Source organism: Aureobasidium pullulans (genome assembly GCF_000721785.1).
Source record: "Aureobasidium pullulans EXF-150 unplaced genomic scaffold scaffold_10, whole genome shotgun sequence".
Lineage (NCBI taxonomy): Eukaryota > Fungi > Ascomycota > Dothideomycetes > Dothideales > Saccotheciaceae > Aureobasidium > Aureobasidium pullulans.
Window position 1 is genome coordinate 270301 of NW_021941030.1, and position 19005 is coordinate 289305.

At 48.9% G+C, this 19005-nt stretch overlaps 13 protein-coding genes across 13 annotated transcripts; 3 read left to right on the forward strand and 10 right to left on the reverse strand.

Moving 5' to 3' along the window:
- Positions 1-7: 7 nt before the first annotated feature.
- Positions 8-872, reverse strand: M438DRAFT_23260 (uncharacterized protein). The gene has a single exon (XM_029899461.1). It carries the CDS (start codon positions 726-728, stop codon positions 165-167), a length of 564 nt encoding a protein of 187 aa, XP_029760004.1. The 5' UTR covers positions 729-872; the 3' UTR covers positions 8-164.
- A 163-nt stretch (positions 873-1035) lies between these two features.
- Positions 1036-1545, reverse strand: M438DRAFT_345912 (uncharacterized protein). Its single transcript, XM_029905552.1, has one exon. It carries the CDS (start codon positions 1523-1525, stop codon positions 1139-1141), a length of 387 nt encoding a protein of 128 aa, XP_029760005.1. The 5' UTR covers positions 1526-1545; the 3' UTR covers positions 1036-1138.
- A 460-nt stretch (positions 1546-2005) lies between these two features.
- Positions 2006-2862, reverse strand: M438DRAFT_319566 (DUF1772-domain-containing protein). The gene is made up of 2 exons (XM_029902840.1): positions 2637-2862; positions 2006-2582 (listed from the first exon to the last, which is right to left on the reverse strand). The coding sequence occupies exons 1-2, from the start codon at positions 2695-2697 to the stop codon at positions 2119-2121; spliced, it is 525 nt and encodes a 174-aa protein (XP_029760006.1). The 5' UTR covers positions 2698-2862; the 3' UTR covers positions 2006-2118.
- A 301-nt stretch (positions 2863-3163) lies between these two features.
- M438DRAFT_274682 (uncharacterized protein) lies at positions 3164-3382 on the forward strand (the record flags this gene model as incomplete). The annotated part of the gene is made up of 1 exon (XM_029900730.1): positions 3164-3382. The coding sequence occupies one exon, from the start codon at positions 3164-3166 to the stop codon at positions 3380-3382; it is 219 nt and encodes a 72-aa protein (XP_029760007.1).
- Positions 3383-3508: 126 nt separating this feature from the next.
- Positions 3509-4900, reverse strand: M438DRAFT_345914 (alpha/beta-hydrolase). The gene has a single exon (XM_029905553.1). The coding sequence runs from the start codon at positions 4720-4722 to the stop codon at positions 3553-3555; it is 1170 nt and encodes a 389-aa protein (XP_029760008.1). The 5' UTR covers positions 4723-4900; the 3' UTR covers positions 3509-3552.
- Positions 4901-5171: 271 nt separating this feature from the next.
- Positions 5172-6089, reverse strand: M438DRAFT_297588 (uncharacterized protein). Its single transcript, XM_029901959.1, has 3 exons — positions 5843-6089; positions 5651-5781; positions 5172-5578 (listed from the first exon to the last, which is right to left on the reverse strand). The coding sequence occupies exons 1-3, from the start codon at positions 5990-5992 to the stop codon at positions 5473-5475; spliced, it is 387 nt and encodes a 128-aa protein (XP_029760009.1). The 5' UTR covers positions 5993-6089; the 3' UTR covers positions 5172-5472.
- Positions 6090-6247: 158 nt separating this feature from the next.
- M438DRAFT_365663 (uncharacterized protein) lies at positions 6248-7122 on the reverse strand. Its single transcript, XM_029907812.1, has 3 exons — positions 6937-7122; positions 6741-6871; positions 6248-6677 (listed from the first exon to the last, which is right to left on the reverse strand). Exons 1-3 carry the CDS (start codon positions 7081-7083, stop codon positions 6557-6559), a joined length of 399 nt encoding a protein of 132 aa, XP_029760010.1. The 5' UTR covers positions 7084-7122; the 3' UTR covers positions 6248-6556.
- Positions 7123-7550: 428 nt separating this feature from the next.
- Positions 7551-8136, reverse strand: M438DRAFT_374839 (uncharacterized protein; the record flags this gene model as incomplete). The annotated part of the gene is made up of 3 exons (XM_029908528.1): positions 7551-7600; positions 7662-7753; positions 7808-8136. 3 exons carry the CDS (start codon positions 8134-8136, stop codon positions 7551-7553), a joined length of 471 nt encoding a protein of 156 aa, XP_029760011.1.
- Positions 8137-8968: 832 nt separating this feature from the next.
- On the reverse strand, positions 8969-11297 carry M438DRAFT_345918 (threonine dehydratase I). The gene has a single exon (XM_029905554.1). The coding sequence runs from the start codon at positions 11222-11224 to the stop codon at positions 9332-9334; it is 1893 nt and encodes a 630-aa protein (XP_029760012.1). The 5' UTR covers positions 11225-11297; the 3' UTR covers positions 8969-9331.
- Positions 11298-11311: 14 nt separating this feature from the next.
- Positions 11312-12058, forward strand: M438DRAFT_345919 (uncharacterized protein). The gene is made up of 2 exons (XM_029905555.1): positions 11312-11439; positions 11496-12058. Exons 1-2 carry the CDS (start codon positions 11399-11401, stop codon positions 12028-12030), a joined length of 576 nt encoding a protein of 191 aa, XP_029760013.1. The 5' UTR covers positions 11312-11398; the 3' UTR covers positions 12031-12058.
- Positions 12059-12272: 214 nt separating this feature from the next.
- Positions 12273-15779, forward strand: M438DRAFT_397417 (uncharacterized protein). The gene is made up of 4 exons (XM_029909305.1): positions 12273-12764; positions 12813-13233; positions 13284-13680; positions 13777-15779. The coding sequence occupies exons 1-4, from the start codon at positions 12521-12523 to the stop codon at positions 15694-15696; spliced, it is 2982 nt and encodes a 993-aa protein (XP_029760014.1). The 5' UTR covers positions 12273-12520; the 3' UTR covers positions 15697-15779.
- A 50-nt stretch (positions 15780-15829) lies between these two features.
- M438DRAFT_365668 (uncharacterized protein) lies at positions 15830-17078 on the reverse strand (the record flags this gene model as incomplete). Its single annotated transcript, XM_029907813.1, has 2 exons — positions 15830-16772; positions 16835-17078. The coding sequence occupies 2 exons, from the start codon at positions 17076-17078 to the stop codon at positions 15892-15894; spliced, it is 1125 nt and encodes a 374-aa protein (XP_029760015.1). The 3' UTR covers positions 15830-15891.
- Positions 17079-17471: 393 nt separating this feature from the next.
- On the reverse strand, positions 17472-18984 carry M438DRAFT_297597 (NAD(P)-binding protein). Its single transcript, XM_029901960.1, has 2 exons — positions 18247-18984; positions 17472-18192 (listed from the first exon to the last, which is right to left on the reverse strand). The coding sequence occupies exons 1-2, from the start codon at positions 18582-18584 to the stop codon at positions 17772-17774; spliced, it is 759 nt and encodes a 252-aa protein (XP_029760016.1). The 5' UTR covers positions 18585-18984; the 3' UTR covers positions 17472-17771.
- Positions 18985-19005: the final 21 nt, after the last annotated feature.

Here is a 19005-nt window from a genome sequence, read left to right on the forward strand (position 1 = left end):
ATCTTCAGTACCTTGTGTCCCATCATCCTTGGAATCAATGTGACTACCATTCAATTCAAACTGTGTATTGTAGAAGGATCCAAGTAAGAAACCGGCGACCTCCTTGACAACTCTTGTCAAACCGACTGCTGAGGAAACCTAGCCCCTCGGTCATGTTTGTCGCATCACTTACTCGCTAACGTATCAAACGTAGTCCAAAGGGCAATCACACCGGCCAAAAACACAAGAGCCACCCTTCCCATATTCCACTTCTGCCAACTCCTCAACAAAGCGACCAACTCTTTCCTCTCAATTTCAGATAAATCCCCATCCCCATCCCTATTCCTCTTTCCCAACGCCTCCACTCGATCGTTCACAGGAAACACCGCAATAATCTCATAAGGGGCATTAGACACCAACACCACGGTCCCGAAAGCCCAATATTTCCAATGCGCAGCGACCGACTGATCTGGATGTTGAGAGACAAGCAATCTTGAAGCAGCGAAAGAAGCGGCGAGAAAGCGACTCAGCGGTTGGAGAAATCTGCCTCCTCTTGCTACGGTGGTGTTAAATTGGTAGATGGCGGATTTGGAAGATGGGTTGGTGAGGATCATGGGGATCACCCATGTTGATAGGGCTGTTGATGTACCGGCTATGAAGATTGGGAGGAGGATGTTTGCTGCATAGAGCAAGGTGATGAGAGTATCGTTTGTGGTTAAATTGTTGATGGAAGATGGTCGAGAGCTCATTGTAGCGAATTTGGTGTAAGCGTTGTCCTTGTTTTCTCCCTTTTTTGATGGAGCGGATTATGTGTACTCTACTCGAGTATAGCACTTATAATCGTATGGATTTCGGGACAATATGATGTATGGAAAGTTTGAATCAATCGTCATTCTAACGACTGTATCATGGTTTGGTGACGGATGTTGATAACAATCGTTCCTCGGACTCTGGCGCATCTCCTAAAGCCGAAGAGAATTGTTCGGTGAATCGTTTTCCATATCTTCGACGATACTGATGGCAGCAGCACGACGTGGCTATGTACAATGTCTATGAGGAGCTATCATGTCTTTGTGCAAGCAAATGAAAAAATCTACGTAGAAAAATACTGCATCAACAATTACACATCAAAAGCCGAATCGCTCTTTCCGCCGCGCATCTACGACCAAAATCTAGCCGTCAAATCATTCACCATCCAAAATCCAGGCAAAAATGACGCAGCCAATCCCTTGACAACTTTCGGCAATATCACTCCTGCATACCTTCCAAAATCGTATCCAGCTTTACTCGTCACCACAACAGCAGGAATATCTGCAAATCTCCCTTCCATCGCGATTTCCACCATTGCAGCTGATAGATCGGTATAACTGATGCCCACACCCACTTTATCGATACTGATGTCGTAACCAGATGCTGCTTCCTCTATCAAAGCGCCTGGTTGTATCAAGGTTACATTGACGAGCTGAGGCTGTGAGCAGAGTATTTTCTGGCCGGCGAGGAGGTCTTGGTAGGGGTAGTAAAAGGCTTGTCTGATTACTCTTGTCATGAGCGGTGGATTGTCGATCGGATTCAATCTCTCATTCCACGAGACAGAGGAGAGGAAAATAAGTCTGGGCGGTGCTGATATTTGCTCGCTTTGCTTTGATATTCCTTGCAGAGCAGTGAGGATGGCTCTGGCGCCTTCTTCGATGATATGAGTGCCAAGTCTGTTTTCGTTCCAGCCTAGGGTGAAGATTATGGTGTCGACACCAGTCAGGAGTTTGACGATCAGAGATTGGTCTGAAATAACGCCTTCGAAGATGGTGGCTCTGGCGTTGGACGATATTGATGGGAACATGTCAATCAATCTGCTCTCTGAACGGACGTAGATGTTGATGTCTACATCTTGCTCGAGAAGATTTTGCAGTACTCCTCGACCTGTTTGTCCTGTGGCGCCGAGAAGAGCAATCCGGGAAGGCATCTTGGGATGAGTGCACTGACCGAGTCCTGTGTGACTTGTGAGGTCAAGAGAGTTGATAGTAAAAGTAAGCAGAAAGGTAGAATATAAAGGTATGCTGTTCTTATGTAAATACATCCAAGGCTTTTAATCAAAACCCGAGATCAGATGTCGTCATTTTCGGGTTGTACTCAGATCCCAGGTCAAGCAACGATAGCAATGCCAGCGGCCACCGCTCCAGCAAGAGGGAACAGACCCCTGATACCGTTGAGGAATGTCCATCGCTTTAGCAATCCATCCACGTCTTCAGTTTCGGTCACCGCAAGATCGTCCTTCTTCGCCTTCTCAGCATATTTCAACAGCTTATTATTCGTCGCCATCATAAAGGCAACAGTGAACGGCATCAAGCCAAAAGTCGAAAGCGCCGCAATTGCAAACAAGGGAGTAGGTCTCAGACCAACCACGCTCACTGAGCGAAGCCCGCGAAGCGACCATGCCAAAAAGCCAAGAGAGGTCGCTGATGTGAGTGCGATGAGAGGGTTTTGCGATTTTCCGAGTTCGTAGTTCTGCTCCCAAATCCTGACGGCTAGACCATTGGAGAGTTTAGACTCTGCTTTGACAGTGGCAACAGCAGGAACAGATATTAAGGAAAGTGCTGAGATGTTGCCTAGGTCTGATTAGAATGATAGCGTGTCTGCGCGGACGGAATGTGTATTCATACCAGATAACCAAGCAGCAGATGTCAAGCCAATCAGCTTAGCGACAGTGTGGATAGTGCTCATGGTTGTTGCCGTTGAGTTGATGTTATTGTTGTATGGATGGAAGGAAGCTCTGTAGAATGCAACGGACCAACAACACAATCGTTACCTGACTTTATATAATCTAGACATTCACGTAGAGAAGTGAGAAAGACCTGCCTTCCGGTATAGTGGTATCATCAAATCAGAATCCGCACAAAGTATCGAGGGATGCGACAAAAACACGTTGTTTCTGGCGTGATGATGAAGTGCGTGCCTCAGGCGGCGGACGGCTTATTCAAAAGCCGAGCGGATCGCTTCGACGGAAGACACGATGCCGTCCACGGACATTGATACTCAGCACAATATCTTGCACCTATGACTAAAACACATTGGCTGCTATTATAGGCTTTGATCAGTATTAGAAAACAAGAGCTCGTTGTCATACATGAGCATTGAAGTGTGCTAAGCAAGATAGTCCGACGTCGATTTATGTAATGCTCACCAAGTTATGGTAAGACTGATCAAAATAACAACTGGGTCGATATGTATCGAGGATGTATCGACTTCCCCTACAAGGCCATGGAGAAGGAGGAAGGTGCGAAACCGCAAAACAAAATGGAAAACATACAGCAGCAGGGATTCCCACGTGGTCACCCACCGTAGTACTAATCTGCCGTTCAACTGCTTATGTATGGCAGAGCGGACGGGATGCCCAGTTTTCAGCTGACTGTGGCCGTATGTGTTTGTTTCCGTATTCAATGACAATATGAACAGAAGTTTTTCTGATCAATGTGGAGGAAGAACAAAAGGTGCTGCCCTCAGTGGCTAGTGTCTGATTGCCAAAAACCATATTGTCTTTTCCTAACCGTGTCTATGTTAAATGTCTATCTACGGATTCTATGGGTTGAAGATTCGCATGACAGCCAAAGATATGATCGGGTTACCCATAATCACATCATGCAGACCATATTTCAATATCTCCTCTCTGATGATGCCACATTCAGTTTTCCATTCAACAACACTGCCTGCGGGACCATTGTCAATCCGAGCTTTGGATTTGAGCAGCTCAAGCTCTCCAAAGCCGATGCCTGTCGGTCTGGTCGCGCTGATAGCATGCCAGAATAGTTGAGGAGTGTATGTCCAAGGAATATCATAATCATCCTCGGCATGAATAAGGGTGATACAATATTTGCGTCTGTTGACCTCGTTGGCCTTGATATATGAGGCAATTCGGTCTTTGGTTGACCATTTGTCGTAGATGTATCTGCGGAGATAGTTGAAGAGTACCGGAACCTTGGCTATGGGTCCGAGAATGGGGATGGTTCCAGCTACGCTATAGGTAGAAACGAGAGTGATTACGTCGACGAATGGAGCAGTCAGAATGTGCCCAGCAAATACGACCGGTGGCTCTTGCAAGGCAAAACGTTCAGCGACAGCCATATTGACAGCTGTACCCATAGATTGGCTGTATATGAGTATGCGTGCTGGTGGAATTCTTGCTACATTCATGGCCCATTCGACGACAGACAAGGCATCAACGATAAGCCCGCTTTCAGTGGGTATGCCAGCGCTTCGCCCGAAGCCACGGTAATCGAATGTCAAAACATGAAGCTTGTCAGGTCGACCAGCTGAAAGTGCTCGATAGTTCGGGCAGCGATATCCTGATCCCACGGTACCGCCAGCTCCGTGAAAGTGGATGACCAGCAGAGCGTCAGGGTCATCGCGAAGCAATTGGAACGCAAGTTGAGATGTGATGTTTGGTGAAAGCCCAGTTGGTTGTGTCCGAAGTTTCTGCTCGTGTTGCCTGTACAGTTCTACAGGCAGGACGTGCCAGGCGTACAATGCCTTGCCGCTTGCAGACTCGATCTCAAACGGAGTGACCTGGTTGTGAAGGAAGCCAAAAACTTCTGGGACATCGAGGTCCTTTCCCCAAGTCATTTGTATGGCGTGCAAGTATACCACATGTGCTTGAAACCGTGATGTCGTGAGAAGACCTAGAAGTGTACAATATAGAGCACTAAGAATTCCAGCTGTAATCAAGGCATATCTCAAGATGCAGAGAATCATTTCGTCGTATAGCAATGGATTACTGCTGACCAAATTAGCCGGGTCGTTGCGCTCAGCTGAAGGACATGCGGAGGTCTGGTCGCGACTGTTCGTCAATAGGAGTTCATATACTGTGTCTCCATGCGTGAGACCTGCGAGTTTATCAATAACAGGCTGTCAGCGAATGGTAACATATCCATAGACCAGCAAGTTAACGTTATGGTAAGCAGAATGGTTGATTTGCAGATGGGCGCTTGCGGGAGGAACCAACGCAGCATGGTCTGTGCAGCTGCCAATCCTCTCACCACCGGTGGCATCCGCTGGCCAATCTCCCTTCAACTATTTCGTTCATACACCATGCTTACTGCTTGACGATTAAGCGCCGCGGTTAGGAATGTAACCTAAGCCGACCTCTCAGCCTGCTGTGGTGTCTCTGCAAGAAGCCATCAACAGACAGAGCACAAAGGATTACCCGCTCTGAGTAAACTGCCTCCTGCCATGGTTTGTTATCCGGTCTGCGTTTGGGGCCAGCGACTCTGGTACAGGTTTCTTTTACACGCATCTACGCTAGCTTCTCGTTGAGAAGAGCTCTCGCACTTTTGCTTAGGCCAGTATCAAAACTAGCCAACATTTCAAAGTCTTTCGACTACAACTTGACAAGAAGAGTGGTCAAAATCGATCTATCTGAGCCACTGATAACAATTCAATGCAGAAATCCGGAGCACGAAACGAGCGTGAGTTCCGTCTGAGACGGAGGTCAAACATATGACTTTACTTCAGATCCTCATACTGGCTCTCGACCACAAACCAGTTGGTAAGGTTGGCATAACCTCCAGAACCACTAACGTTCTCTCCAGAAAGCCACAAAGCATACTCGCTGTTATAAACCCGCGTCAGCTTCCGAACTAGCAACAACGCAAACAATAACAAAGCAGTAGAGCCAACTCACCGGTTAGGCTCGACCTTGGGGATAGTAAAAGTGTAGTTGCCATCTCCAGCCTTGAAACGACGGTTCTTGAAGACGTATTTGGCAGGGGACCAGCCACCGTCGAACTTCTGGACGAACTCCAACTCGAGTTTCTGTGCGTGAGGCGTTAGTATGGCTTATTCGGCTGCTGATGATTGAGTTTGTCAAACGCACGTAGTCTTGGTCGGTGGTCCATTCGAGATTGACCTGTTCACCGATGCGTACAGTGTTCACAGCAGGAACGAGAGTAAGGTTGACCGTTGCCTGACCGAGGTTGAAGAAGGCACTGGCCACGAGGCCTGCATAAACCGCAGCGTTCTTCATGATGTTCTTGAGTATATGATTGGTAAAGATTGGTATCCTTGGACTATTCTTGAAGGTGTTTGGTAGCTTTTTATCTTGCGTCTTGATTCCGGTGCCAAGCAAAGTAGTCGTAACCACTCTTCAGGAGGCTTGTATAGTCTTAACTAGCAGTAGCACAAGTTGTGATGACGACGGTTGAATCCTTCGAGGGGTATGTAGCTATTTATGGACCCATCTCCATTGTAGATCTGTGGATCTTGACTCGTGCAAATTCTAGGTTGTAAACCGACTGGCCAATTGGAGCAGTTCAACCTTGACAATAAACAATACCTCCTACCTTTTTGAAAAGACGGTTGAAGCCCGCTTCCAATTCATCCGTCTACATCGAGTGCGATTGCCGAGGTTGGGGATCGAAACGCGCGTTTGTAGGAGTTTGGGGGAGGGGTCATTCACTCCTAAACGACATCCCAAATCCATACAAGATCGGTAAGCGCATGAGGAAGGAAGGAAGAGCAGCTTGTTTGCATAATCATGGCAGTACATTTCTGAATCCCAAGGCCGTTTGAGGAGACAAGGATCCTACATCTATGCTTTAAGATCCCTAGGTTCACCATACCCCTTCTTATTGACCATGAACCAAGAAGTCAAATTAGCATGACCGGCATTCTTATCAATCTCTGATCCTTCCAGCCAGAACCCATACAACCTATTCCAACAACCAGTCAGTCTTCTATGCTTCTTTCACTGCAAGAGCGGGAAATAAACTTACTTGTTGTGCGGCACCTTTGGAACATTGAATACATATCCACCTTCACCGGCAGGCTGTCTGAGATTCTGGAAGGAGGTCGTGATTGGTTTCCAACCGTCTTTTTGCCATTTTACGAATTTGAACTCGAGATCCTGAGGATCGAATAGTCAGTATCTTGTTTGATATCAGGAGAGTGATGCGAGGTATTGGGACGCACATAAGTTCGATCGGTTTCCCATGAGACTCTGATTTCATCGCCAATACGGATGCGGCCGACCTCATCAGGTGTCCAAGTTAAGTTGATGGCTGCTTGACCGAGAGTAGAGAAGGTCAAAAGACCGGCGGTGACTGTGGTAAACTTCATGCTGTAGGATTGACTGGGTGTTGCGGTTGTGAATTGATTCTGTGCGATAATACTTACTCACATGATTGCTGTTGACTTGTTTATACCATAGCATATTATCCTGGTGCCTTGAGAGCCAAGCTGTGTGTTGATTCTGCCACGACCACGATCACTTGTGCGAATCCTTCAAGGGCTAAAAATAAACGACTAATATATCTCCACATGGCTCTGTGCTTGAGATATATGCGATATTGACAGATAGCCAATGGATATGTATGTCTTGTATCGAGGCAAATTCATGGGAATACAGGTCGACTGGACGAGTAGAAAAGTATCGCAATGTTACGTTGCTGTAGTTGAAAAGACCCCATGGCCGTAATAGCTTCCTTCTCCACCGAATCAATAACATACATCATTACTCCGTACACTGTCACTATCGCTTTTGCTCATTGGCTTGTCATTACAAAGTCGTATTGGAATCCGAGAATTTAGGCAACCATTTCGGTAACGGGAATGTCAAGAGTATCTTGATGGGTACCTGTCAGAAGAGCGTTAGCACCGTCTGTAGCAGGAGTGGAGTAAGGCAGATCATGTCTCACCTTTGCCCTCTTCAGCAAGATAATTGAGGACGAGGTTAGGTGTTCCGTTGCCATAAGCGGTGACGGTACAATACAGAGGGCATGGTCCGACGCTGTTATACTACGTCAGTAATCCACATTCGTTATATCCAGGGGTGATCTCCTACGCCGTATCTTTGTAGTATCTCTGGAGACGCAGAGTGGTACCATCCCATCTGAAGTTGAGATCTCTATTGGCACAAGGAAAGAAGTTGTTCGGATCTTCGACCGAACCAAGCACAGAGCGCGAACAGGTTGTGTTCATCTGCAGACCAGCATTGTTGTCGACAAGATTGAAAGCAATGGAACTGTTCTTGGCACCATTGAATCCTGTAAAGACGGCCAGTCTTGAAAGATGCCAGGGCTCGCTTTCGGCCAGACGTTTCTGGTGAGGGAGAGCCGTGACACTAGTCAGGAGAGTCGCGGCAGCGGCCACGAGAGCTAGAGGGAGTTGCATGGTGGCTGTGTCGGGAGGAGTTGATTGCAGATTGATAAGTTTGTCGGGACGTCGAAACAAGAAGCAAAATGATGTTGAAGATCAACAAGTCTCTGAACGAACCTGTAGATGTGAGAGGAATTGTTGCTCCGTTCAAAGTGGAAGGTTCGATGGAAAGCGTCTGGAGAATTGCTCTTTATGTCTGCAGCATCCTGGACCAACCTTGCAAGCGAAAAGTATGGTGATGGTCTGCAAACATTACATCGTCACAATCTGCCTGGCCTGACCGCCGGATGCATGCAACATGACCACATGTTGATCACGGAGCTTCAAGTCGACACCCGCCTTTTTTCGTTTCTACGATCTTGCCCTCTGATCGGCGTCAGACAAGCAGGAGAGGCAGCCGCGATGAACAAACGATGTTACTGCCAGCTTTGCCGCGAACAGATTCTGTCGTCGTACGTCTGTCTTGGCTTGTATGTCTTGCGACGTGTGATGCTGAACTCGGCGAGCTTGAAGAGCATATTGCCTCGATAGACAAGTGGTGAGAAGCCGAATGCGGTCAGGAACCTCCTCGTTACGAGATGACCCACATGTCCTTCCCCGCCTCCATGCAGGAACATAAAGTGTGACTTAGAGATGCCAAGAAGTTCAGCTATTCATAGCTCCAGTGTTGCCTACATTCATCTCATGGTTACCTTGTTGACAGATCCGTCTCTCTTGTTATTCTAAGACCTGAACGATATGATTTATAGGTGGTGATTGTGCCAAGGTTTCGTGGCATTCCACAGAAATAGAGACCGGCGGTGAGGACTTTGAGCAGCACTGAATTGGCGGTGACACACCTTACAGTAGGACAATGGAGTAACTCGTTCAATCAATCAATGCATACAATCATACTCTAATTGCGCGTGATCCGCGAAATTTTATGAGGAGAAAGGAACATACACCCGATGGTCTCGAAACCTTTGTACACCCAATACCGGTCCAACTCTGTGCGCTGGTAGAAGCAAGCCAAGTCTATAGTGTTTGCGAGAGAAGTAGGAAATCATATCGTGTAGTTTACAAAGCAAGGAAAATGAACAGAACAAGTTGTGAACGTGACTGGGTATCGGAAGAAGTGTGTGGTGCACTGCAGCAAATCGCATATTAATCACAAAGTATGCTGGACCGGTGCTTTGAGTAGAAGCCAAGCGGTCGATGGAAGACGGATTGATCAAGGCTCGGTCATGAACATCTTGAAGACTGGGTTGTTGGTCTCCTCGACATAACCGTAGCCCAGCTCAGTCAAGAAAGAGTTCAGATTCTCCTCTTGGCCCTGTGGGCATTGGATGCCGGCCAAGACCTTGCCGATGTCTCCACCATGGTTTCTGTAATGGAAGAGAGAGATGTTGAATCCTGGCTGCAAGGTTGTCAAGAACTTGAACAAAGCACCTTGACGCTCAGGGAACTCGAAGGCGAAGACGCGCTCGTTCAAGGCCTTGCTACGGCCACCGACGAGGTAACGGATGTGAGACTTGGCAGTCTCGTTCTCTGAGATATCAACAGCAGTCTTGCCTTCTTTGGAAAGACGGTGGATGAGATCGGCGAGATCGTGCTCGCGAGTGTTGGCGTTCAAACTGATACCGATGAGGACGTTGGCCTCGGTTGGCGAAGCATAGCGGTAGCAGAATTCAGTGACAGACATGGGATGGACAGCCTTGACCAAAGCAGCAAAGGCACCAGGCCTTTCCGGAATGGCGACCATGAGCAAAGCCTCCTTCTTCTCACCAATAGCAGCACGTTCGGCGACAAAGCGCAGACGATCAAAGTCCATGTTGGCACCAGAAGCAGTAGCAACCAACTGGCGTTTGGCGTCCGAGCTGGGGTTCTGAGCAACGTACTTCTTCAAACCAGCAAGAGCAAGAGCACCAGCAGGCTCAAGAATGGACCGAGTATCGTTGAAGACATCCTTGATGGCAGCGCATGTCTCATCGGTTGTGACCATGATGACATCGTCGACAACTTCGCTAGCCAGACGGAAAGTCTCCTCTCCGACCGTCTTGACGGCAGCGCCGTCGGCAAACAGACCGACTTCCTTCAAAGTGACACGCTTGCCCAGCTTCAGAGACTGGACCATGGCGTTTGCATCGTATGTTTCGACACCGATGATCTTGACGTGAGGCGCAATTCTCTTGATGTAGACTCCGATACCGGCGATCAGACCTCCTCCACCCACACAACAAAACACAGCCTCAAGTTTGGTCAGATCGGCTTGACGTACAATCTCCATACCAATGGTACCTTGACCAGCGATGACATAAGGGTCGTCGAAGGGGGGGATGTTGGTCAGACCGTGGGCCTCAGCAAGACGGGCGCATTCGGCCTTGGCCTCGTCAAAATCGTTTCCATGCAGAACGACGGCACCACCAAGTCGCGAGACATTTGTGTGTTTGATAGCGGGTGTTCCAAGCGGCATGGTGATGGTTGCGGGCATCTTGAGCTTGCGCGCCGAATATGCGACACCCTGGGCGTGGTTGCCAGCCGAGCAAGCGACGACACCCTTCCACTTCTCTTGCGGACTCAGATGAGCCATCTTGTTGTATGCTCCGCGCAGCTTGAAACTGAAGACGGGAAGTAGGTCCTCGCGTTTGAGGAAGACCTGGCTTTCGAGACGATTGCTAAGGTTGACAGCATGTGTGAGGGGAGTCTGCTCAATGACATCGTAGACGCGCGAGGTGAGGATGAGACGGAGGTAGTCTGGATAGCCATTGGGCAAGAGGAAGGACTCGGGCACTCCAGCGTCAATTGCCTTTTGTCGGGGGTCCTGCGACGGTGGAGATGGGTTTGTTGCGTATTCGGTCAACGAGAGCGAGTTGAGCTTGGGCGTGACAGGCTCCTGCGCCTCCTGGCCTGACGTTCCGTTTTGTGCCATGTCTGTCGAGACGGAAGCTACGGGATTGAGGAGGAGGAATTGCGACGAGGAAGGAGCGATTGAATGGCGTGAGAGATGAGCTGCGGAAGTCGCTCGGATGACTCTTTGGGAAACGGCAGCAGCAGCTCCAGATAGTCCACAGGGCTGAAGGCGGTGTCGGAGGTCCCGCAACGCTCGGGCCGTCAACATCATCATCGACTTTTGGTTGTAGCTTTTGGCCAATCACGCCGAGCTCGACACACAGTTAACCGTCAATCGACCAGCACTCTCTTCCATCTTGTCTCTGCCCGGCCACGGAGAAGCGTACATATATACCCCTCCGAATCTTGTATCAGCCCACTGTAGTCGTCCGAAATCTCGCCGCCCATCATGAACAGTGCGCCGCCGCCTTCGTCCTTTGACAATGATGCGTAAGTCACCAGAGATGGCCTGCTTCTGTGCGTCATTGGTATCTGACCAGTACCAGCGACTTCTACGAGGAGAGTAGATGGCAGAAGCTGCGCCGCAGAATTGTAGAAGAGCCTCTCATCCCGCTCGGTTGCGGTCTGACCGTCTGGGCTCTCTACGAAGCTACCAAGTCAATGAAGTCTGGTGACCACGCAAAGACGAACCGCATGTTCCGCCGTCGTATCTACGCCCAGGGTTTCACTCTGCTCGCCATGGTTGCTGGTTCCGCTTACTGGGAGAAAGATCGCAACAAGCGCAAGGAGTACAACGATTTGGTTGATGAAAAGAAGAAGAAGGACAAGCGTGATGCTTGGATCAAGGAGCTCGAGGCTAGAGACGATGAGGAGAAGGAGATTGCTGCTATGAAGAAGCGTTTGGCCCAGGCCAGAGGCGCAGAAGAGAAGCGCCTGTCCGAAGAGAAGGCCAGAGCTGTTGAGGCCAAGATTCAGTCCGACACATCAGGAATTGTCCGCAGCGTCTTGGAGGCTGGCGAAAGCAGATATGATTCCCCTCTCATGAACGCTGCCAGGAAGCTGTGGCAATCCAGGTCATAATCATCTTTTCTCATACCATCTTACGGCGTTTGGAGCTTGAGCGTTGGCTGGCTTTGAGTCCCATCTGGGCTTGTCTATTCTACAAAATTGTACATATACCACTCTGTATTATATCATCTGTAAACTTTCTGTAATGTCTGTCGCATGCGTGATGGTGATTTTGTCGACTCGAAGCCCGCCAAGCATCCGATGCGCGAGGCCTCGGTCAGGCGAATGCTCTTCAATACCAGACTCAGCATCGACAAGATGGGAAAGTGTGTTCAATAGCGTTCGGAGTTGCTGTGACTGCCTTTTCCCTCAGTACCTGCCGTCTTGATTGCTCCTCGGCGACTACCGCGGCTGGAGATTTCGTACATCGCAGGCAACACATCATCCTTCCCGACTGCAGACACCTCTTCATTCTTCTCAGCTCGGCAACAAACATCAAATATGATTGATCGTTGGAGGGTCACTGATTTGCTCTGTTAATTGTCCGTTTCTCATTCCAAGCATGCCTTCTAATGCTCCATCGTTATTTTCGCGCCCATGGGTATTGGTCACTACAGGCTTCATCGCGGCATACAGCTCTTATATTATCTGGTCAAATTGGCCTTTAGAAGACACCTCCGCCAACCTACGACGACGTGGCGCTGTTAGGGCTCGTAATCACACACGCGATCGCACAAGGATATGGGCCTCATCCCCGTCTGAACCATCCCTTCCCTTCGGACTGTTGAATGTTGATTTTGAAGGCCGTAAGTATCTTCATTCGATTACTCACAATTGATAACTGACCTCTCTAGTTCTCGTCAGATTTCCAAATGGGCCCGCGCCACCTACCGTAGTCGAGATTCAAGAAGCCTTGAACATCCCAAACTCAAGCGCTTTCGATCTGACCATCAAAATTCAAGAGGCTGCTCTCAAGGCCATCTTTGCGATATTGATTCAGCCTGATGAGAGTCTGTCTACTGAGCAGTTGGAAGCCTCGAGGGATCTCCGGGAGCTGGTCCCTCTTTTGCGGCAACCTAACATTGATGAGCTGCTTGCTAAGATCCACATGCTCTGCTCAGGATCATGGAAATTCCATCAAGCGGCTGTTGCCAGAGCCTTCGCTGACATCTGTGGCCTTGAAAGTCTGCCAATGATCCCCGACGATACAGAACGGGGTCTTAGTGAGACCTCTGCTGATTCGGATCATCAGGACGACAGGGAGCCTGCTCAAGGGTATCTATTATCAAAGCACATCCAAGTGCTAAAGGCTGACTGTGCAATAGAGTCAAGAGCTTGGTGTACAACATAGCTCAGGAAGAGGCGATGCGTCGTCTTTATGTCCACACTGGTATCAGGTGTGAACAATGTGGTCAGTATCCTATACTCGGTGTCCGCTGGCACTGCAATAACTGTCCTGACTTCGACCTTTGCTCGACATGCGAATCCCATCCGATGCACCCCAAAACTCATCTCTTCACTAAAATTAAGGTCCCTCTTTCTTATCTGGGCCAGAACCACCAGGTCTCTGAACCCTGGTATCCTGGCGACTCGATGACAGAATGGCCAGCTTTGAAGAGTTCGCTCAAGAGGGAATTGGCTACTGAATCAGGCTTTGATGATTTGACTATCCAAGTATTCTATGATCAGTTCGAATGCAAAGCCAACGTTCACTATCCAGAGGTATGTAATCGTTCCTACCTCCAGACGCTAAGAGGAGATGCCTTCTGCTCAGTGCAGTTCGCACTAATCTAGTTGCCTTTCTCTAACTGTCTTTAGGATCCAATGCAGATTGGCCTTGCTGTCGACCGACATGCTTTTAACAAGGTCATGACATCTCCGACCTGGGAACGTCCTGTCGAACCTAGTTTTCTCTACGACCGCATGTTCAACTTCTACGACACTGACAACAATGGGCTCATCGGCTTCAAAGAATACATACTAGGCATGGCTTACCTTCGTCGCACTAGTAAGCGGACCTCGATGGATCGAATATTCCTCGGTTATGATGTCGATGGTGACGGATACATCAGTCGTCGAGATTTTTTGCGTATGCTTAGTGCGAAATACGCTGTTCAGAAAAACATTGTAGGTGACATGATCAGAGCTGCAGAGTACGACATGGTCAGCTACGGCGCCAAAGTCGTTCATTCCAGTCAACCGATCAGTGCAGCTTTCGCACAGGAAGATGTTCCCCCTGGACAGACGAGAGCGCCCACCATGAAGATACTTGATCGCTTTGGGGAGAACCAAGTACGACCAGACGCGGGACCATTTAATTCGGCAGTGTTGCCAGATGGGCTGGAACTGCCAGACTCAAGTCTTGTCAGCACTGTGGCTCATCGTTATGGTGTTGGTACTCTGCCACCAAGCTTAGCTCATACCGATACATTGCCCCTGGAGTACCTCACAGAATTCACCAACAATCTCAACCGATCCGATAGTGTGGCGGTCGACGGTGTAGAAACTGAAGGAGTACACCGATACATGGTTGAGACCGACTCTCGACGAACACGTGGCCAAACTACGTTAGAGGACCCAGAAAAAAGGTGGCATCAAGATCTCATGGATATGGCTCAAGGAATGATTCCAGCAGCGCAAAATTCGGATCAAGGAGCATGTACGGTTGAGGGAGATCTAATACCCGACCTATCTGAAGGTATACTCGAGAGAGGCCGTGCCTACGACGTCCCTGTGGCAGAGAAAGACTTCGGTACAGAAGTAATCTTCCAGGTCGTCCAAGAAGGACTCAACGAGCTGATTGATCCTATCTTTGCGAAGAAAGAAAAATTGGCAGAGCGTGTACGAAAAACTCGAGAGGAGCGCCGTCGCTTCCGAAAAGAAATTGACGAGTATGTTCAAGAAGCGAACGCGCATCGAAAAGAATTAAGCGTCGGCTCTGAAGTGGACCCTCTTATGGCTATTGCGAATGCTGCGAACGACCAAGCGCACTTTGACATCGAGGAAGAGCATGATGAAGTTGACCTCGGCAATACGTTGCTGCATGTGGAATCTACTGATGAAATTGAGGGATTACCCACGCCAAGAGAGATTGCCATGGACCTTCAGGAACACATTGCACAACAGAGCGAAACACTCAACGATGATCTGGAAGACCTGGAAACAAATATTCGAGAGCAATCTCTGGATGATCTGTTGGCACAGTCAGGATATATCATCGACTCCTCAAGCGACGTCGATCCGTCGTCCACAACACAACTTGACAGCCCTAGGCCAGACTCGCCATCAACGTCACTCGCAGAGGAACCTCGCCTATCAAGGGAAATTGAGAATGACGCCCGGTTGGACGATATGTTCTCGGACATGCCAGAGTTGGAAGACATGCCCTCCAGCGAGAGCAACAATTCGCCGAATGCTGCGTCCTCGACGAATTCTGACAGTCTCTCTCCTTCGACAAATCACTTGCAAGCTCCATTCTCGACTCCAAACACAGACTTGACGTCAGCAGTGTTCCCTCCATTCGCCCATAGACAGTCTGAGAAGATGGGGCAGTCCGGAATACCCTCCAGAGAGAGACTAAAAGAGCTTGCTCGACTCGATGAAGAGAAAAAGGAAATTGTCTTGCGTGGCGGTGGTGGGAGGTTGAACCTGCAAGAGTTTGAAAAGATCATTCGTAGTGATAAGAAGGGTCTGTTGAAGGGTGTTGTTGAGGGCTGGCTCGAGTGGGCAGAGTTTTGAACACTAACATCATTCTGTTACACTCATTGATCATAAGTAAAGACAGTTCATTTCAATTCCAATACATATTCGTTCTACCGATGCGACCCATTTCCTGTTTGGCTAGCTGTGCGAAGAACTCCATTGTATTTTGCTTCTGCTTGTCAATCCTTCGTTCATGTGGTGAGCCAATATGCAATGTATCCAACTCCGCATTCACCATTTCCTGATGACAAGTTCATCACAACCAGAGCATTGACGTACAGTATCACTGATCTCATAGTCCCACTTATTACTCTTCCCCCCTGTCCGTCCATTACACCTGCATCTATCACCTTCTCCACGCTTGTTACTTCTCAGTCTTGCCAATTCGACCCAACAATCTACGCAAAGCCATTGTGGAAGGCCGATCAAGCATGTGCAATTATCCAACTCTTGATCTTCTTCGATCTCGATATTCCAGTGTTCGGATATGTGTTCGACACATTTGGTGCAGAGGGGGAACAAACCTTTGTCGCGGATCATGTGGTTTCTTTCGTGTTTGGTGAGGTTGTAGGCGGGGTCTTCATGGTGACAGTCTGTGCAGACGTAATGAGGGTTCGAGGCTTTGTGTTTGCCTGATTGACAGCGAGCGACATCGTCGTTGTGGGTGATGTTCTCAAATGACTTTGTTGCATCGTCGCATCTGCCTTTGATGGTAGTGGGGATGGGATAATGCGGCACGACATTGTTCTTATGGGCGAGCATGTAAGCATGACCTTTGGCTTCAGATGATGGTGTGTTAGAGACGCTTTCGCAATCCGGTCGGACTGGAGGTATACTTCCATCACCATCCTGCCTGGCAAGAACGATTTCCCAGCCTACAGGCGAGAGAGTGATGATGTCCTTGCCTCCAGGGCCTCGAGCCGTTCCGAGAACAACTCTCTGCCTTTTGGCATATTCTTCAAGAAGATCAAAGGGCACTGTAGTGGCTTGGACCACAACAAAGGACCGAAGTTCACCATTCCTTTCTTTGCCACCTTTTCTGAATGTCGTCCAAATCTCGTTGTCGTCGCCTCTGACGAGGTCGTGGATGAACGGTGGCACCTTGTCACCAACTGACTTTGTGAATCACGATGCCCCTGCATCCACTCCTTGACGGCTTTGGGAGGAACCTCACTGACAAGCAGCCAGACTTCCTGTGCAGTAGGCGAGTTGTACAATAGTCGGACTTCGTCGTCAGTCTCATCTTTGTCGGCACCTGTGATACTTCTTCCGGGCGTCCTAACAGAGCTATCCCTGTTACGTTGATTATGGTCGTTTCCATCCGGATCCGATTTGTCAGAGCCGTTTGTCTTTGAGTTCCTGGGCGCATCTGGTCTGAACAGGGTGGGTACGCGACCGCTCTTTCTGCCACTACCCATACTGAGGAGGTTGTGAATGTAAGCCTGCGTGTTGGGGGAAATCCAAGATCGTATCGAGAGGATAACCGCACTATGTATGAATGGATATCTTGGAGCAAGAAGGTTCCATTCACAACACGTCAATGAATGGGAAAGCAGGAATTCAACAAGGGGGTGCTTCTGGAAGGTACTTTGTGACAATAGACAGTTCAGTTGTAAACCACCCAGATGGATAAGATAGACTTGGAAGACCGCAGTGATGCTTTGTCGAGATCAATGGGCGTTGGCTCTGAGAAGTACATATTCCTCTCCACTTCATTCTTGGTCTCGTAAGATTGGCGTTGTCCAGATTGTCAAAGGGCAGTTGCGATGAGCTCGAAAGACATTATCGGGTGTTGGTAATTGCTTGGCGGTTGCCATCTAGACAGCTGAAAAAAATCATGCAAGGTAATAGGATTCGCGCCGGAATTATGGCTTCCGTATGTAGACTGCTTGTCCATTAGCTGTCAGAAGGCAAGTTGCTTTTTAGGGTTGGGACGACCACTGAGAGCGAGACTTCTTTGCGATCTCTGCGGAAAGTTAGATCACGACCAAAAACATTGTGCCTTTTTATAGCTGATTCGATGCCAGCAGTCTGCGTTTGAGGATCCTGGTTCTATTGTGATGTTTAATGCCTCTACATCCGCATTACTCGCTCGAGATACAAGCAAATATTCATCCCAGAGAAGAACCCCCAGAGCACTCGACCGTCTCTCCGGTTATCCATCTAGACTGCTCGCTGGCCAAGAACACTGCCAGACCAGTCAAGTCATCCGTGTGAGCCAGACGGTGGTCAATAGCTTGCTTGTTCTTGAACATTTCCAGGAGCTCGTCCGAGAAGTGAGAGTTGATGTCGGTAGGGAAGAAGCCAGGGTTGATGGCGTTGGCAGTGATACCGTGGGACTTGCCCAGTGAAACAGCCCAGCACTTCATCATTGCGTTAACGGCTGCCTTGCTCGCGCAGTAGATGTCCATGTTAGGACTGAACCATGTGGAAGCCATGGACGAGATGACCACAACACGACCGCCTCGAGGCATGTGCGGAGCAATCGACTTGACCAGCGCTGCCGGAGCGCGAACATTGATCGCCATCGTTCTTTCCATCTCAAGTCAGCACACGAAAGCTGCCAAGCGTCGAAAATCGACTTACCTGTCGAAAAGATCTGCGTCGAATTCTAGTGTGTGGTTCTCTTTGAAGATACCAGCATTAGAGACCAGAATGTCAATCTTCTCAGTGTTGAAGCCTTTCAGTGTCTCGCGCAAAACAACTTCGCCGCAGTCTGCCTTGACCAGGTCTGTCTGAATCAAGATGGCCTTACGACCCAACTGCTCGATTTCCTTCTTGACAGCCTCTGCTGATTCCGTGCTCGAGGGCGATGCATAGACAATTGCGATATGAGCACCTTCCTTGGCGTAGGCTTTGGCAATGGCAGCGCCAATGCCACGCGAAGCGCCGGTGACAACCGCGATCTTATCCTGGAGAGACATTGTGTGTGTGGTCTAGGTGTGACGTTCAGAAGAGGTCAGATTGGCTGGGGTGAAGAAGTCTCGAAGAATCTCAATGTCTGGAGCTAAGCTGCGTAATATAGTCTGGTACTCTACTCCGAGTCACGTCCGGTTTCGGTGATAACCCTCGGTGTTTGAGATATAGAAGCTAAGCCCCATATCTGTTATAGCTTCCTACCTCCCATAGAAAATGGCATCTTGTTGTTGTTTGTATCGAAGCTTTTGACGGTGCGCGGTCAGGCGTCCTTGTCCTTCCTTGTCTGTGCAGTGGCCACTCTAGCGAGTCATTTTCAACATTGTGCATCACCTCAGGTATCATACTCGATATCCGAGAATGATCGCACAGAAGGCGAGGGACGAACGGTTTTATGATGATCCAATTAAGCAAAGCGAAGATAGATTA

Excerpts from the sequence above, each read along its gene's own strand:
- M438DRAFT_345912 (XM_029905552.1), bottom strand. The coding sequence starts at position 1,525 with ATGACAAGAGTAATCAGACAAGCCTTTTACTACCCCTACCAAGACCTC.
- M438DRAFT_23260 (XM_029899461.1), bottom strand. The coding sequence starts at position 728 with ATGAGCTCTCGACCATCTTCCATCAACAATTTAACCACAAACGATACT.
- M438DRAFT_345919 (XM_029905555.1), top strand. The coding sequence starts at position 11,399 with ATGAACAGTGCGCCGCCGCCTTCGTCCTTTGACAATGATGC. Across the intron at positions 11,440-11,495 it reads TCGTCCTTTGACAATGATGC|CGACTTCTACGAGGAGAGTA; the intron begins GTAAGTCACCAG and ends GACCAGTACCAG.
- M438DRAFT_297597 (XM_029901960.1), bottom strand. The coding sequence starts at position 18,584 with ATGTCTCTCCAGGATAAGATCGCGGTTGTCACCGGCGCTTCGCGTGGC. Across the intron at positions 18,193-18,246 it reads GACGCAGATCTTTTCGACAG|AACGATGGCGATCAATGTTC; the intron begins GTAAGTCGATTT and ends TGAGATGGAAAG.
- M438DRAFT_365663 (XM_029907812.1), bottom strand. The coding sequence starts at position 7,083 with ATGAAGTTTACCACAGTCACCGCCGGTCTTTTGACCTTCTCTACTCTC. Across the intron at positions 6,872-6,936 it reads GGGAAACCGATCGAACTTAT|GATCTCGAGTTCAAATTCGT; the intron begins GTGCGTCCCAAT and ends TTCGATCCTCAG. Across the intron at positions 6,678-6,740 it reads CCAAAGGTGCCGCACAACAA|GTTGTATGGGTTCTGGCTGG; the intron begins GTAAGTTTATTT and ends TTGTTGGAATAG.
- M438DRAFT_319566 (XM_029902840.1), bottom strand. The coding sequence starts at position 2,697 with ATGAGCACTATCCACACTGTCGCTAAGCTGATTGGCTTGACATCTGCT. Across the intron at positions 2,583-2,636 it reads ATCTGCTGCTTGGTTATCTG|GCAACATCTCAGCACTTTCC; the intron begins GTATGAATACAC and ends AATCAGACCTAG.
- M438DRAFT_397417 (XM_029909305.1), top strand. The coding sequence starts at position 12,521 with ATGCCTTCTAATGCTCCATCGTTATTTTCGCGCCCATGGGTATTGGTC. Across the intron at positions 12,765-12,812 it reads GAATGTTGATTTTGAAGGCC|TTCTCGTCAGATTTCCAAAT; the intron begins GTAAGTATCTTC and ends TGACCTCTCTAG. Across the intron at positions 13,681-13,776 it reads CCAACGTTCACTATCCAGAG|GATCCAATGCAGATTGGCCT; the intron begins GTATGTAATCGT and ends AACTGTCTTTAG.
- M438DRAFT_345914 (XM_029905553.1), bottom strand. The coding sequence starts at position 4,722 with ATGATTCTCTGCATCTTGAGATATGCCTTGATTACAGCTGGAATTCTT.
- M438DRAFT_297588 (XM_029901959.1), bottom strand. The coding sequence starts at position 5,992 with ATGAAGAACGCTGCGGTTTATGCAGGCCTCGTGGCCAGTGCCTTCTTC. Across the intron at positions 5,782-5,842 it reads GGACCACCGACCAAGACTAC|AAACTCGAGTTGGAGTTCGT; the intron begins GTGCGTTTGACA and ends CCTCACGCACAG. Across the intron at positions 5,579-5,650 it reads CCCAAGGTCGAGCCTAACCG|CGAGTATGCTTTGTGGCTTT; the intron begins GTGAGTTGGCTC and ends GGTTTATAACAG.
- M438DRAFT_345918 (XM_029905554.1), bottom strand. The coding sequence starts at position 11,224 with ATGATGATGTTGACGGCCCGAGCGTTGCGGGACCTCCGACACCGCCTT.